This window comes from Gymnodraco acuticeps, unplaced genomic scaffold (genome assembly GCF_902827175.1).
Source record: "Gymnodraco acuticeps unplaced genomic scaffold, fGymAcu1.1, whole genome shotgun sequence".
NCBI lineage: Eukaryota > Metazoa > Chordata > Actinopteri > Perciformes > Bathydraconidae > Gymnodraco > Gymnodraco acuticeps.
Genome location: NW_022990238.1, coordinates 5,959,701 through 5,977,070, shown reverse-complemented (window position 1 = coordinate 5,977,070; position 17,370 = coordinate 5,959,701). Strand labels below are relative to the sequence as shown.

At 40.4% G+C, this 17,370-nt stretch overlaps 2 protein-coding genes across 9 annotated transcripts in view; both read right to left on the bottom strand.

Moving 5' to 3' along the window:
- Positions 1-195: 195 nt before the first annotated feature.
- prkcsh (protein kinase C substrate 80K-H) lies at positions 196-10,194 on the bottom strand. Of its 4 annotated transcripts, none has more exons than XM_034220382.1 (18): positions 10,073-10,194; positions 9,585-9,731; positions 8,916-9,032; positions 8,341-8,436; positions 8,197-8,254; positions 7,588-7,705; positions 6,941-7,070; positions 6,597-6,681; positions 5,984-6,062; positions 5,448-5,531; positions 5,193-5,363; positions 5,010-5,106; positions 2,323-2,392; positions 1,984-2,073; positions 1,810-1,884; positions 1,629-1,728; positions 1,371-1,530; positions 196-416 (listed from the first exon to the last, which is right to left on the bottom strand). In XM_034220382.1, exons 2-17 carry the CDS (start codon positions 9,679-9,681, stop codon positions 1,384-1,386), a joined length of 1,614 nt encoding a protein of 537 aa, XP_034076273.1. In that variant the 5' UTR covers positions 9,682-9,731; positions 10,073-10,194; the 3' UTR covers positions 196-416; positions 1,371-1,383. The 4 variants fall into 4 exon arrangements, with proteins under 4 accessions (XP_034076273.1, XP_034076274.1, XP_034076275.1 ...); XM_034220383.1 differs by having other exon boundaries at positions 5,010-5,103; XM_034220384.1 differs by having other exon boundaries at positions 5,193-5,360.
- Positions 10,195-10,813: 619 nt separating this feature from the next.
- Positions 10,814-17,370, bottom strand: part of pde4a (phosphodiesterase 4A, cAMP-specific) — a 43,837-nt gene continuing 37,280 nt past the window's right edge. For all 5 annotated transcript variants that reach the window (XM_034220359.1, XM_034220362.1, XM_034220363.1 and 2 more), the window contains exons 14-15: positions 15,651-15,833; positions 10,814-14,901 (exon numbers count right to left, since the gene is read on the bottom strand). In XM_034220359.1, the coding sequence (XP_034076250.1) occupies positions 14,350-14,901; positions 15,651-15,833 (735 nt within the window). In that variant the 3' untranslated portion in view covers positions 10,814-14,349. The remainder of the gene's footprint in view (positions 14,902-15,650; positions 15,834-17,370) is intronic.

The window sequence follows — 17,370 nt, the reverse complement described above, 5'->3', positions numbered from 1 at the left end:
ATAAGAAGTTGAATAAATGGTATAAGTTTGTAAGAACAGTATATTGCTGATCTTACATGTTGTATTTATAGGTTTTGTACTAAGCTCTTCCCCATAGTGTTATCTCCCGCTAGGTTTCATAAATGGAAAACAGCAGTATTGATTTTAAGCCTGTATGAAAATGGAGTTTACACTGGAGCTAAAAATGAACACAAATTTGAGTTGAGATAAAATGAGCTTTATTTGAAAACAATGGAATGAATACATTTGTCACAAATCAGAGAAAACACAACAGGAAGCAGAGGAAAGTGGATGTGTAGGAGATAACTGTTCATTGGAATTTCCGTTGTTTATTCTGAATTGTTTTTCAATGCCATGATGGTGCCTCTCACAACAACTTCGTGTTGCTGCAGTGACTGTGGTCCCCCAAGAACAACCTGCAAGAGTGAGCGCATACACATTCATTTCAGTGGCATGTTGTTAAGTCATGACTTCCTAGTTGTTAAAAGGAACGGGCAATTTAGGTGAAATTGATCCCCGGCGGTTGGTTTTCTGAGGACTAAGCATTCACTCCACGGATGTATGCACTTCCTGTGTTATCTTGCAGTCAGCACTTCAATGTGGGTATTACTGTTTAAATTGATTTAGGTCCATGAAACATCAATTCTGTTGTCCCAGACTCTCTCGGCTCCACGCTTCCTTTAGCAGACCTAAAGATATCAGCACTATCAGTAAAGTAAAGCCCAGCTTAGCTCAAAATCCTGTCTACAATCCAATAATAAACAGGAAGTTAGAAACAGCTAAGGCGTTTAAAACACCCGATACATCTAAGTGTTCCATAAAGTACAGTAGCCTTTTGTTTATTTCAACAGGAAGCTACAGCTGATATCTATTCACTCTGCTCAGCATAACATGATATTAGTTTCCATTGCATCTAGCAACAGTAACACTGATATCACAGTTTACAGCATTTTTACGAAAGCTTAAATGAAAAAGTATACACTAAGCTGTCACAAGTCTCTGGTTGAGTTAAGAGTTGAGTTCCTCTTTCATCCTAACAACTACAATAAACTCAAGGAAGTTGCCTTTACCTCGCTGTTGTTGCTGCCTTGCTCTTCTTCTAAAGGGAAGCTGAAACTGCATTTTCTTCACAACAGAATGTTGAAACGCTAATCCTTCATGATGCCGGTTTCACTGCACTCATATTTAGTTTGTTTGAGTAAGCACCATTTAGAAACTATGAACAGTTGCTTACTTTAGGTGCAGTATTTTTTGGGTTTCAAAAACCTGTCCCTCAAAATCTTAACAAAATAGGGCACGAGATAAATATCCTACTGGGTAGAATATGGAGACAAAATACGGTTTGCCAACACAGGAAATGAGTTACTCACAGATCAGGTGGATCTAGAGCTCTTCATGCCCATGAAGCGCTGCATCCAGGCTGGGGGGCTCCTGGCAGATAGCAGGGCTGATGAACTCCATCAGGTACTCGCAGCGGCTGGGCTCCGAGACAGATGTCACCACTGTCTCCTTTCCGCACGTTAACTTAATCTAAAAAGACAAAAGATGATTTATTTTGTGCCTTGTGCAATGAGAAATATTAATGGGGTGGGAAATGAAATGTTGAACTAGATCTGCCTGAGCCTCACCGTGGTGGACCTGTTCGGGCCCTGCCAGCACCCTGTCCCATGTTCATACTTCATCAAAGAGTAGATGTTATCCTCGGGACCGGCCCAATGCCCCCATGATCTACAGAAAACAAAAGATATGTTGCAAGTGAAGAGTGTATAAAGAAAGACCGAAAAAGAAACACCATGGATATTCCCTTACCCCAGGTTAGTTTCCGATCCACCAAACTTGGGTTTCTGGGACATTCTGTTGAATGGACAGAGCCTGTAGATGTACCTGGAAACAAATATTCAATCATAAGTCTTCAGTAGTAGGAACCTAAATAATGATTAATGAGTACAATACTTGTTTTCCTAAGTCAGAGAGTGTACATACTCGCTAGTAGACAACTCATAACACTGGCTATAGAGGTATGCAAACTCCGCATTGGGTCCAAAGTCAAAGGAGATTTCCTTCTCTAGGTTCCTGCAGAGACAAAGCAGACACGATTAGATGCATGCATGTTAAAACAAGGCATTGCACATCATGTGAAAATAAAAAGAGTAGAAAATAAACAAACATAAAAAGTTTAAAATGGAATCCTTTATTTCTTCCACTAACACCACACTGACTGCGCAACACAATGATCTATTGAAGCTGCTCAAAGTGCAGCTTTAGTAACCAACGCTGATTGCATTGTTGGCAAAGAAGCTGCTTCATATTCAGAGCACTTACTTGACCTGATCATCGACTTCTCGCAGAGCTCTCTCGGCTTCATCAAATGCATCCCTGGCTTTCTGAGCAGCTGGGAATCAAAAGCACAGAATGCAAAGAAAGTCAATTCAGTCCAAGCTAGGGGTGTAACGGTTCACAGAAGTCACGGTTCGGTTCGTACCTCGGTTTGGGGGTCACGGTTTGGTACGGGTTCGGTACAACAAGAAAAATCAAAAGAAAGTCCCAAATGCATAATTCCAGGTTTGTTGTTATTTGTTTTTGAACAGTAGTGCAATTCAGTTTAAAAATAAGGAACTCTGACATTTTGAATAATTAACTTAAAAATAAACCACACACATTTATAATGGCTGATGTAAAAACTAAAAGGTTCAATAAGCTGTAAAACTAAAAAGAATGTCTTGAAAATATTACATCATAAATAATAAGAAAGTGTTTCAAGAGCGCAAAGCCGTTGAACAACATATGCCAAAAGCTTCCGTTATTTATTTTGGTCCCTCTGCTCTCATGTCTATTGGCTTCTTAAAACAGCGGGGATCAGCTGTTGAACTGCTGTTGTCTTTTGCAGGGCTCCGGTGATTGGCAAATCTGGCTGATGCCTTCTGATTTAGCATGTTTGGCGTGTGTTGCCATTAGCATACCGCACCGCTGTCCAACAACGCCAACACACCGTCCTCGTCCGATCCACCACTCGCACACTTCATCGTTATTGTAGTCCACAGGGAACCCGAAACGTTCCCACACAGCTGATTTAAAAGAAGCAGGTGGGTTCTAGCTCCTGTGTGTTATCTGAAATCGCCATACTGACTTTTCTTCTTCTTGGCCCTTTCTCATTTCATCAAATCCCCCTCCTCGACTCCTCGGTCCTCCGGTAGTGACCCGGAAATGAATTTCAGCGCGCCATGTTGAAGGACATCTCATTTCTCTAAATGCACTTCGAGGACCGAGCATCGAGCGTCGAGGAGGCTCTCTGGAGGAGCTCTAACCGAGGAGACACCGATGCATCCTCCACGGCTCCTTCGTGGATGCATTTCCGGCAACAGAGATGTGACGCACGGCCGGACTTATCTCAGCCAATGACAGCTCTGCATGCATCCCCTGGATATTATTTTATTAACTGCTTTAATCGCGACACGACGTTTACAGTGAGAACAGCTGTGAGGTCCTTGCAGAAAGCAGAGCAGTGTGTATAATATATATCACTCAGTATAACAGGCCTACATTACTCTCTTTGCTTTAGTTTAGTAGATATCTACAAACAAAGAGTCGATATTTTTCTAAAACCATTTAGTGCTTCACATAATAAAATACACAACGGCTGCAGCCTGTTTAAGGAACTGTATGTGTGTGTGTGGTACAGTGTGTGCGTATATGCAGCGGACAGACAGATCTCAGTTGGTTTGGTGTCCTCTGCTTACTTTTATACTTGTAAATAAAACTTTTGGCCCGTAATTTATTTTCCTCATTGTAGCGACCAGAGAGGGGGGGGGGATATATCCAGTCTCTGATAGTGTTACGTTATTATGAGAGTGCTCTGTTTGATTCTGAAATTGTATATATTTATATAAATATATATGTGTGTGTGTGTGTGTGTGTGTGTCCGCATCTGTAGCCTGTTATTGTCTCATTATACCTCACTGTGAATGAATCAAAGTAAATATATAAGTGGTCATGAACACATCTGTCCATCAGACAGAGGGCTGCTGTGCCTCCTGTCATCATTAATGGATGTCTCTTTAAAATGACCGCTCAGAGGAGAGGAGTTCTCATTTCTCTAACCGCCTGCTGCTTCCCCTCCTCTCTCCTCGGTTCCCCTCCTCGGCTCGCATCTCCTGCGGGCGGGACTAAGTATCGAGGATAGGAGTCGAGGAGGGGAGTTAGAGAAATGAGAAAGGGCCCTTGTATTTTGTTGTTGCGTTTCTTCTTGTTCTTCATTTGTTGTTTAAGGGCGGCTGGCAAACAGCTTTTAGGCGCAATACCGCCCCCTGGATTATAAATAGTGTAATGGATACTGCCCTGAATGACAGACTTTTTTCCCACTCGTAAAAAAAGGCGTATTCGCCATGTGACTGCGTGTGCCGAACCGTGACGTCCGAACCGTGACGGTACGGGACGAATACGGATACCGTTACACCCCTAGTCCAAGCTCATACACACAACGGCTTACACACCCACATACTGAGTCTGAGCAAAAAGTGCCCTGCTGTATATAAAAGAAACGTCTCTTCAATAAATCACATTGAGCTTTCGATCAACAACTTATGTGTGTACATTTGAATTCCAATTAATAGGTATTAGGGCTGGACAAGATATCGATATGATATAGATAACGTGACACGAGACTGGACAGTCTGGATAGTTTTGAATATTGACTATAAAGCATAATTGTATTTTTATGGTTTTAACGGCTCTCAAGGTTATTGGTGTCGGTATATGTTGTGGTTTAGAAATGTGTCTTTACCAATTCAGTCATTATATCCACATTGCTGATGATGGTGACAAATCTTGTTTTAAGATTTTGGTCAGCTGTACAGTATTGTTCCACAAAAGCATTATAATATATAATGTGTCTCCCCTTATCCCCCAGCCCTAATTGATATGCAGTCACATCGGTGTTTTATGATCTCACAGCGTGACTCACACTCACAGCTGTGGACGGCTGACTCACTCACTTTCCTACAAACTCTTACCATCAATGAGGTTCTGCGTTTCCTGGTCGAAGGGTGGCATCGTCCCCTCGTCATCGTCTTCCTTCTTATCTGGGGTCTGCGTCGGAGGAGGGCTCTGCTGATCGAACACACAGAAGAGTGACTCACTAAAGGAAAACTTGAGTCATGCAGCATAAGTTTGATGGAGAAATCGGGTGCGCTTACCTTATAGTCTCCGTCATCTTGGTCTTCTTCTTCGTCCTCTTCATCATCATCTTCCTCCTCTTCTTCTGGGATGTCTTCTTCAGGGTACTGCTCGGAGTCGTTGTCGGAGGGGGGCTCTCTTACCTCCTCCCCCGGAGTCTCCACCTCTGCTGGGGTTTCCGTGTTGGCCTGCTGCCAGGAAAGATACACATTTTCAAAAGGAGGCCGAGGCTTCCGCACGTTGAGCTTACTAAAGAAGAATGTGCAGGGGCTTACCTCGGATGTGTATTTGTCTTTGATGTTATTCCAAACAGACTCAAAGGCTACAGAGTCCACTTTGTCAACTCCTCCTAACAGTCCCTAAACCCAAAGACAATACTCACATTTAGATTCAGCTCCGTCAAATGTGTTTCTAGACTTTACAGGGTTCATACACTTTTTCACCAATGACTTCTCCACGACCTTCACCTCATTTTCCATGACCAAAGAAAATGACTCTTTCTCAGCGGTACCACTGAAAATGGTTTATGTAACAGGAAAATAAGGTCTGCATATGAAACATGTTGTAAAACAGTATTTATTATCATTATAGTATTACTATTTCCGATTAGATCAAATATAAATTATATTTGATGCAACTTTAGTTAGATTTTCATGACTTTTCCAAAACTTTGGGAGGAATATTGTTTTCCATAACTTTTCCAGGGCCTGGAATTAGCATTTTGAATTTCCATGACTTTTCCAGGTTTTTAATGACCTTATGAACCCTGACTTTACCATCAGGGTTTTTATAGGAACACACGAATAATCACCTGCGCCTCTGCTTCTGTGAAGGATCCGTCTGAATCTGGGTCGAGCTCAGAGTGGGACAGAAGCTCAGCCACGGAGACACTGACACAAACAAAGACACGTCATTATTGAGTTATAGCAAGCACAAATCATTCTAACTACCACACTAACGATCATACAAAAGGTACATATGAAAGATATGAGTATACCACATCAGAAGAAAAAGAGGACAATGAGAAGGGGAGGGCTTCAATGTATACTGTTCCCTTATTGCAAATGTTCAATACTCCCTGTAACTGCAAGTCTACTTCATTGGAACTGGTGAAATGTTCTCAACTGTCTTCTAAATAAAGAATTGTAAATTAAAAAAAGAAAGATATGAGTATACATTTGTTTTTAAAGAGTGATAATCTATTTCCTGGCCTTTTTTGGTTTAAATAAATGTAGTCTCTCTAGCAGCAATTTGGATTCCAATTATACAAGTCACAAAACAAAAGTGAACTTAAAAGAAATCACACTCCAGATTTACAAATGCTGCATTTCTCCTTTTCATTATTGCATTCAACCTGGTGAGCCTGACAACACAGGCTTCTCCCATGATGGCTGCTAATAGTCATTGAGGGTGCTGATACTCACGAGCCATCTGCATCATCATCCAGTTCAGACAACACCTCAGCCATTTTAGCCTTGTCCTTCTCCATTTGAATAACAGCCTTTTGTTCTGAAACAAAAAATATCATTTCTTTATTATGATTGATTCTAATCATACACACATATTGTATACAGTGTTTCCACATGCTGTTATATAACATAAACTTCAGGGCAGAAGTCTCATCAGCGTCAAGTTTTAGTATAACTAGTGCAAATGGAATCCAGGTAACTTCATCTAGCTGAAAAATGTGATAAAACAGACTGTACCATATGTTATGTGATGCTCTGTTCAAACAGGAGTGGTGAAATGCTTTCACATTATCATTTACCTTCCCAGGCCTTCAGATGGCACTCTTTGGCTTCTTTTTCTGGCTGCTCTGCAGTCTCCTTCACTGTTCTCAGGGCCTCCACCTTAGCTTCCAAATCTTTCTTACCGATCTGAATATCTGCTTGTTTGGCCTGTAGAGGACAATCAAAATGATACCTTTAATCAATTTAAGAACACACGCAATCCCTGAAAACGCCATGCCGTTTACAAAACTATACCATGACATCTATTCAAAGGAGAACAGCTGTGAGCAGCAAAGGCAACAGAGAAGAATAAGAACATCACCAACAACCTGGAAGACCTGGCACCTCTTTATTTACTATGAGATGAGCGTAATGTGCTTGTCTGTGTTTTACAGGAGGATTAAGATGGCCGTTTCTAGTTTCTTGGTGTGAATCAGGCCGATACAAAGTGAGTGGGATGATTTGGTCACTCCTACAACTACTCTCAGTTTTTGTGCATAATAAGCAAAATAATAGGTGACATAACTAGACATATAAAACATTTTTGTAAACACCTTCATCCGTCTTTATGAAAGTGTCAGCACCCTGTATGAAACATATTTGACGATGAGAAAATAAATGTTTCAGAGCTACGAATCTTAATTATTACACTAACAAATTCCAACGGTTCTGTTGTCATTCATACCTTCTTTTCCTCTAGGCCCCTCTTTGCCTCCTGGATCAGTTGTTGTTTAAGCAGAAAGCCTTCCTTAGTGATCTCTGCCATCTTCTGCAGGCTTTCCCTCTCTTTGCGCCCCAACTCCCTGCAAATCACACGAAATATAAAGAAAATACTCAATAATAAACAAAGCATTTCATATTTTCAGAACATATGCCCGGGTCCTCAGACTGGAGAGCGGGGGATGCTCTCCATCCCCCGCTCTCGCCTCCGAACTGTTGGTGACAGGGCATTCAGTGTTGCGGCCCCCACCCTCTGGAATGCACTTCCTGCCGAGATCCGTAATGCTGCCTTCCTGGACATCTTCAAATCATCATTAAAAACACACCTGTTCAGCCTGGCCTTCGGGCCCTAGCCCTTTCTTGGTCCCCCGCCCGGCTTCCTTTATTTTTTGTTTGCCCTTTGATTGTCTGTTTGTTTTGTTTGTCCACCATGTACAGCGACCTTGGGTCCCTTGAAAGGCGCTGTATAAATATAATTGATTATTATCATTATGTATAGGCTGTCTGAACAGATCAGGCTTATTCTTGCTGGTGTACTTAAGTTATTAGAGTTATAAGACAAAACCATTCCCACCTGCAGGTGTTCTGACAGGCAGCACCGCTGTTGTACTCATCTGTTGTGTCACAGCAGTCTATACAAGAAACGCAGATGTTAGACAAAAAAGCAGCCCACACAACACACCTGTAAGCGGTAGGCATAACAGTTTAAAACACATACCACAAATGCCGTCATTGATGCGGGAGGAAGGGATGAAGCCTGGTCGGAAACCTGAGTTGGTGCAGTGGAAGCTGCCGTTGGGACAAGCAGCAGTGCCTGCAAAATAATATTTGGAGTATAACAGGTGCTCCATATTGTCATGACCTTGAAAAGTTAGAAGATTCAGACCAAGCAGCTTTTCTAAACAATTCACATTACTACTAATATTCTAAATAAAAGTAACAATTATATTTAAATGTATGTCTTTTCAGTGTCAGAGCATTAGAGATACTCTTCAGTTTTATAGCCTTTTGTGACCGGTTTAGTGTTTGTGTAATACAGAAGTGTTTGATATGTTCCTTAGTTTTTATAATGAAACCATTTATTAAAGTTGTCCCTCGTGTTGGGGAATATTTTCACACCTCGCAAGGTGTGTCTTTAATGTTGAACTAATAGAAAGATGTCCAGTGTTGGATGTGTTTTCCTCTGTACCAAATGTCCACTCAACCAGGCTATGAACGGAACTCTGACTTGTGTAATGTTACACACCTACTAGATAGCAGTGTATGCATCAAAAGCATTCAGTATATACGCACCTGGTTCATCAGAGCCATCCTTACAATCACAGTAGTCATCATTCACTCTGTCAAAGGGAATCGTGCGGGAGCCATCTAGGCAAGTAAAAGGTTTGCCCTCTTCGTAGAACTGCCGTTCTGTGGAGGTTGAACAAAAGAAACGGGTCAGAGATATGGCAGATCCAAAACTAAGGAACTTATTTTGAACTCTATCCCGAGTGCAAAGTATACAACTGTACTCCAGAGGTGGAAGAAGTACTTCGATATTTTTACCAGAGTGTAAGAATACAGTGTTACAAGTCAAAGTATTGCATTGCAAATGTTGATCAAGTAAAAGTAAAACATTATTAGCATCCACATATACTTAAAGTACCAAAAGTAAAAACACTCATTATGCAAATTGACATCAATTAATACAATCTGGTAAAGGAGTAACCAATTTGTGTTACTTTGCATGCTGCAGGGTAGAAGTAACTAAAGGTATACAATAAATATAGTGGAGTAAAGTACATGATTTCCTTCTGATTTGTAATGGAGTAGAAAAACAAAGTAGCAACACATTGAAATACTCACGTCAAGTACTAGTACCTCAACATCTTACTTGAGTAAATCTACTTAGTAACGCTTCACCACTGCTGTACTGTACTCGTATGTCATTACTAGTTGTTATTATGAATTATGAATGCTTACTTGACAAAGGGACACCCCGAGGTCGTTGGACTTCCACCGCTGAGACTCCCACACTCAGCAGCAGCATTAGCAGGTACTGAGTCTGACAGGACGTCATCTCCGCAATGGATCAGTATTTAGGAATATTCAGCTGTACCCAAACCGCCTCTATGACACACAATGTGTAGATGAATACAGGAACCACCATGTTAAAACAATAAACATATCGGGACAAGAACGATGATGTTATATCAACTAAAATCCATCAAGTATCTTCGCTTGTTCTGGTTTCGACAACGACTTCTTGTTAGCTAACACAGTAACGCGAACTAGCCAATTTAACTAAAAGCAACCTCTAAAATAACACGTAAATAAATAGAAATACCAGGAGTGCGTAACCATTTATAATAACATAATAATAGCTTAAGCGTACATGGTAAATACTGTTGGTAGACACAAAGAAAACGTTTAAAACAATTGCTTAAAACAAGCTAATAGCTAATCATTACCGGTCAATGCACCGCTTAGTTCCGTGTTATCAAAGCGCATGCGTACAGCTCCGCCCCTCTGTGTCTTGTTTCTCTCTGATTAGTCGACGCTTTCTTTAGCCCCTGTGATTGGCTGAGAGCCGTGGCAGCCTAAAGAAGAGGATTCTGGGGAGGAATCAGCCTTCTCATGGCAGAGTCAGACAGGTGCAGGTAGTCATAACTTTTTACACTGTTTATCATTAGACCATGTTTCATTCAGGCATCGTACGGTAATAATAATAATAAAGTGGACAAATGAGGGCACTATCATTTAATTGTATCCTATAAAAGGTAAAATGTATACAACAACTAAAGGACGTTGCCTGCAATATCTAGTAATAGGATAATACAGTCTCTACAAACATGCTACAGTTAAAAATAAGATTAAGCTCAAATAGTCTGGAACAAGACAATATCACTTTACATACAACATTTATTTACATGACTAAATATTATTTGAACACTCTTTGGGTTTATATTTCTATTTTTTCATCTATTATTGCACTATGTGGATGTTGATTGACTATGTTATATTTTTTCAGTATCTGTTTTTCTATCCTGTTGTTTCTTATGCGGACTAAATTTGCTAACAAACCACCTAGCATATGAAACTGTAATAATAGTGACAATTGTATTGCATTTAATATAAAAATCTTACTTTATTTGTATTTTTAACACACTTTACAGTACCGAACAGTGAAATAAAAGAAAAATATACTGATATACTATAATATTGTTTTATATATAGATGTTTGCTTATTAAATGCATTTATTCACAAAATGACACCTCAGCTCTGTTGAGAGGAAAAACTTTCATAAAAATAATATAATAAAAAATAACTTGGACACATTTTACACATTACAGCAAGATCATTTACAAATATTACAATCATTTCATGTTGTTTTTTCCCCTTGAATAATATGTCTTACTTGTGAACAAACACATGAATTAAAGCCCAGAAAAAAATATTCACAGAGGGGTCTCTGTGAAAAAGTGACCTAACAGCCACCCAAGATGGGAACCACTAGGCCACCACGGGACGGACATCTAGGCTAACAAAGATCGAAGTTACTAAGAAATAGAAGTGGTGGTAGTACTAAAATGGCCAAGGTAGATAAGGACACATGTATTCCTTTTCAAAATGTCACATCCAATGTGACTACATCAGCTCAACTTTGACTTTATCAGTCAAATTAGTTCAATTTCACATGGACTATTAATGGAGAATTACTTGTTTGTTTGAATAGACCTCTAGAAAAGTCGTTAACATTGACTACTGCACAACGAGTTTGTGATTTGGCCCAATGTAAAATGATCAATGGGTGACTGCCAATGACCAAACCACCAGACACAGACTGAATACTACCTGAAACACACTGTCTGCCTCAAAACCTGACGAAATAAAGTGCTGGTACAAATATATTTGATTTCAACAATAAATGTGGACGATTAAAATATGTTAGCACAAGTGAGCGAAAACATAACTAGAGAATGAAAAGGTGAGGATGTGGCCTGCAGTGTTTTAGTGGTTCACAAAACAACCTTAAGTGGTTATTTGTCAATCATTATGACTTGGATAAATGTATAATTTACAATCCAATATTACATTATATACAAGATTGGTTATGCTTATAGCTATATCATCAACACATGATTCATTTTCTAGACCATCCACCAGAATGATATAAAAATAAACTGTACACAAACTGTTCAAAGAAAACACTTCCCATGGTTTTCTTTTCATCATTTAAAAGAATGGCAGCAATCAATCAGTTGAATACATTTCTTAATAAGAAACAATTGCTACAGTATCGTGTTTGTATGGCAAGTAAATATTGATGTTTTTATAGCTTATGACAAAACAAGAAGCCACAAAAACAAAGCAACATCTTTAAAGTGAAAGGCCGATGCATATGGGAATCTTTTATTTAAGTAACTGCAGTAGTAATCCTGGATTCCCATTGTACAAGGTGAAAGCCTGTGTGGTGGCCCGGCAGCTCTGCTCCGTCCTGCGACAGAGCAGGTCGAACACACAGGCTTATAGCTCCGAGCTGTGGCGTCTTCAGATAAGCTCAGTTACTGACCTGCAGGAACTTGCTCTTACCCTTCAAAAGAACCACACTCATGTTATTTTATTCGTTTTTTTTACCCTGTGAAAAACAAACACCTAAACAAGCTGTGACCTATTTGAGCTGATCAAATCCTGAACACCATTCAACAACTTGTGCTGATGCCGGTGAGGGACCAATGACACATATGACAACCTCTTAAGCATCCTGCCATCTCTCTCTGTTACATTTACTCATGACCACACAAAAAGCCACACAAACAAATACACGCATCAACTCCATCATGTCAAATCGATAACTGGTCAGATTCAAACTAAAGGATTAAAGGACATCCCTATTCGTTCTCACCGCCCGCAAAATCTTATCTCATAATTCTTATTCCCTCCTCATGCTTTCATGAAGCTATAAGAAAGTAATTTTACCTTCCTGATAAAAAACAGCACATTCTTTATGTTAGTCCGAGCTCAGCGACAACATTATTCGCAGCAATGTTTTTCCTTTTCCCTCTATATGCAATGCTGGATACACTGTGTATAGACACACTGATACTCACAGAAATAAGCATACTGACGTGATATAAATATACTAGGATATCTATTATATATATTATAAATCTACATACTGGCAGGTATGTATCCTGCATCTGACATTAAGGCAAAAAAGCATCAAACATAACAAGGATGATTAGGGACTGCCAGACCAGCTTTTGGTCAAGTAACGCTTCTTTCTCCTAACATTCTGCCTCCCTGATTTTCATCTTCATCCGTATTCCTTCAAATCACTTCACCCACTGAAGCTTCTCATCCTTTCCTTTGGTGAGAATCATTGTGTATGAGGAGAAATAACCACGCAGTGCAAGTGGGTGTGAGATGGCAAGTGGAAATTTGTTCTGCTGATGAAATAATTCTGTATCCCTTCAACATATTTAGAAATTGTTAAATAGAAAATAGGCAAAACTTATGCTTCAAAGCATCACATGGCTTATTCTCAGAAAGTAAAAAAATCATTCTAATAAGAAAAAACCATAAGCTGGAAAAAGTCCACTGATGGTTGTGGAGGTGGTGATGATTGCTCTGCATCTAGACTTCTGAGTTATTATATTACCAGAAGAGCAACAAAGGAAGACTTAAAACATATCACCACAGAAACTGTACGTGTGAGATACACACCACAATACCATGAACAGTAAAGAGAGATCTTTAACAAGAGACAATCAAAAATGATAACAAAAGTAGACACTCCTGTCCCACAATGCATTGCTTCACGACAGCTCCATTCAGGAAGCTGGTGTTTCAGAAAGGCACAGAGCCATCTTGCACCAGTAGCACTCTCCTCGTAAAGGGAAAGGGGTATTGGAGCCGGCGGCCCCTCCATCGCAGCATCTTCTTTTCCTTCAGCATCTTCCTCTCTCCTCCTCCAACTCTGTGGATTTTCTTTTCTTTCCGACAGAAATGGAAAAAAAAGTTCCTCGGCTGAGTAGCTTGTCAGAGGAGAACAGTTTCTGTTGAGGTTCTAACGAACATGAATTACTAATACTGACTGAACACTAGTTAATACTCCTTTAAGAGATGGCTTTTTCCAAAGAGATTCATTACTGATCAATGTCCCTCATGTAAATGCACACACACAAACACATGGTCAAGAGTGTGTGTCTGTGTATGTTTGTGTGAACAGAAGAAAATAAGGGGTACATTTGCGCACCAATTATACTGCATGACTGATGTATGCACTCACATTATTGAATTGGTATATTTTGACATGACTTGCTCCTACTATGTGTGTGTGTGTGTGTGTGTGTGTGTGTGTGTGTGTGTGTGTGTGTGTGTGTGTGTGTGTGTGTGTGTGTGTGTGTGTGTGTGTGTGTGTGTGTGTGTGTGTGTGTGTGTGTGTGTGTGTGCATCACAGTCCCAGAGTGCTACGCTGTCTTCAGTTGTCCGTCTTGAATGCTCTCCTCAGTTCCTCTTAGTCTAAAGTTCGTTGTGAAATCGGTCGGAGGACTTGTCACCACTCCAAATCTACAGTTGCTGTGTAATTACCTTCTCTTGAAGCGATTTACATTTATTCCCTTTTTGAAAAATATATTTAAAGGTCTGTACTGTCATTGCAGTCTTATTTGTTCTTGGTTTGGCCATTGAAAAGGATGAACAAAATGATGTGTGCACGGGAGGAGGGAGATACGGGAGCAGAACTCATGTATCTTCGGCTTGTGAAGAAGAATCTTCCTCTTCCTCTACAGGACTTGTGTCAGAAAGTCTTTCCTTTTCAGATCTTACCTGCAACTGAGCCTTTAGCTCCTCCTCCTGTTCCTCCTCCACCTCCTCCATCTCCTCCATTGCTACCTCCTCTTCCTCTTCTATAATGTCCCCATTTTCCTCCTCTGCCATTATGTCCTCCTCTTTTTTGTCCTCCTCTTCCTCCTCCTCCTCTTCCTCCTCCTCCTCCTCCTCCTCCTCCCCCTGACTGCAGTCTTGTGCCACGTGGTTCAGTGTAGGCATGTCCCCCTCGTCCTCCTCTTCTCCCTGAGTGCCGTCCTCCAGGGTGAGCTGAAACTGAAACTTGTCCATGCAGACGTTTAGATCCTTATCCTGGCACACAGGTGGTGGCGAGGGGCTTTGTGGGATAGTGCTCTGGTACCAGTCCCTGTTGTCCTCCAGAGTGTCCAGGATGTCCTGGGCATCAGGGTGCACAAGGTCCCCCCATGTCTCCCACAGCGGGTGGACAATGTAGTCAATAAAGCCCACCTGCATTCAGAAAAAAGAGTGTGATTCCCATGATAGAAAACCACAGATCAACATTAAAAATGTACGAGGATGACTGCTGTGATCAGAGCTGACGGATCACTCTACACCAGGGGTGTCCAAACTACGGCCCGGGGGCCATTTTGAATCGGCCCTCAGCTAATTCTGAAAGTGTAATGAAATACGGCCCACAAATGAAACTTGTGCTTGTCTTGTATTGTACTTCTTAAATATATATGTAAATATATATTACACAGTATCCATGTATAAGCCCACTTTTAAAATAAATTCAATCAATTAAATTTGAAAAGATTTTCTAACAAATCTAACTTGATAAGAAAAAAGCCCAATAACTTATTTGTATAACAACCGTGAAATAGACCCTTCATATTTCCTCTTATGATAAGCAATCTGAGGCTGCTGTTTTAAGGAATGAGCTGCCAACAAAATAAATGAAACCCTATAGAGAGCTGGGATGTATGCTGTTTTTTCTTAAATCATATTCAAGTAACAAGCATAATTTATCCACATTTGATTTATTTTGCTGACTTATAACTGAACTTATGAGGCAATATAACTCACCTCAGTGGCCCTGCCCTTCGTATATTTTTCTGCATGTGGCCCTCGGTGAAAAAAGTTGGAGACCCTTGCTCTAGAGTCTACACTGTCGTTATCACCCCGCCTACAGCATTAACACTTATCCAGTTGTGCACTCATACGTGTGTGTATAATTCAGGGCTGGTCATCTTTACCTGGCTCTTTTCCACAGAAGCAGTGTGTTTGTCGCACATGGGGCTGATCTCCATCCCTCGCTCTCTCTCCTTATCTCCCTGCCTGAAGAACTCCTCCATGATCCTCTCCGTCCATTGTCGATACACAGCCAGGGGTTTCGTAGGATTGCTTAGGTCAGCACAGTGCACCATGTTCCTTAGCACCTGCATAAACACAGAGGAACATTTTACACAATATACACCAAGTATCAAGCCCTAAATGCAGATTACCATGGAGGTCATTAACACAAATTCCAGTAATTATTTCAGCACATAAAGTGTGGTTGTGCTATTTTTGGCGGGATTGTATGTTTTATTATTTGCTAGTATAACTCCAAAATCCAATTCCCTGCCTAAAAAACGTTCTTAACGATATTCTGTTACTGAAAGATTCTGAATTTACAGTAAAATTGTTAGATATACAAACATTTCCATTAATGCATGTCCTTTTCTATTCCTGCTGATGGTTTTATCTAATCACCTACTTTGGGAAGTATGTATATCATGTTTAAAAAGCTATGCCACCAATTATGACTTCATGGAGTCTGGCTTAAATTGTTCTCTTTTCTCTCTTCAGAAAGTTGCAGAAGCCTTTAGCACAGAAACCTCCTGTGATGCTAACCCAATCCCCTTCATTCCCTTTTTAATGCCAATCATAACTCTTGTATGAAATGTGTGCCTTAGTCGTGTACTTTCTCCAATGTAAACAACCAATTTGTGAACTACAGACGAGAGATGTTCCTTTGATTCCTTTCATAAACCTGAATCAAAAGATTCCCAAAGAAATACCTGGTGGACCTCCATCAGTCAGGAATAAAAGTGGAGTACTGAACCATCACTCCCAACCTCCGTTTAGATGACAACAAAGAAAGACTTTTCCTTGGCTTACTCTTGCAAAGACAAGAATATCTTGGGATGTTCTCTTCCTTCCATTAACGGCCATCTAAATGAAAGCTCATATTCTCTCATTTCTGCGTAGTTGACATCAACCAGTCCATCAAATGCAAAATCTTGCCCCACACAAGATCTCTCCGTTGTCATTGACAACATAAAGAAGCACCTACTTCATCCATCAAATATTCAAGAAGAACAGTCCAATGCACTCTTACGGCCCATCCACACAGCGGCGTGCATTGAAGCTTGCAGGTGGGCGTGTCTGAAACTCGACCAACAACCAATCACATGAATCTCCCGCCCCGGACACAAGGGCACGCGGTTTGATTGGCTAGACTGTACTGGCATTTGATTTGCTGACGCTTCCGTCGAAGCTTCAAAAGTTGAACATTGCTCAACTTTTGCAGCGAGCAACGCGAACAAAGCGAAGCAACGCTCCCACAATGCAGTTCGGCAAAGCGTGACGTCACCCCATTCAAAGTGAATGGGCAGAAGCGTTGAAGCTTCAACGCACGCCGCTGTGTGGATGGGCCGTTAATGTCATACAACTAAAAAGCCACAAGTAAGACTTTTCTTTTTGTCGCTGCTTTTAATTGAACTATTCATATCTTAGACTGCACTGTAACTTTTATCCATGTACTTTTTCTTTTAATGTTTAATTGAACTATTCATATCTTAAACTGCACTGTAACTTTTATCCATGTATTTTTTCTTTTAATACTTATTTTATTAGCTTTTCTTTTTAATGACTGATTTTAAATGCCATTTTCTTAATGTCTTTCATTTTTTGTAAAGCACTTTGAATTGC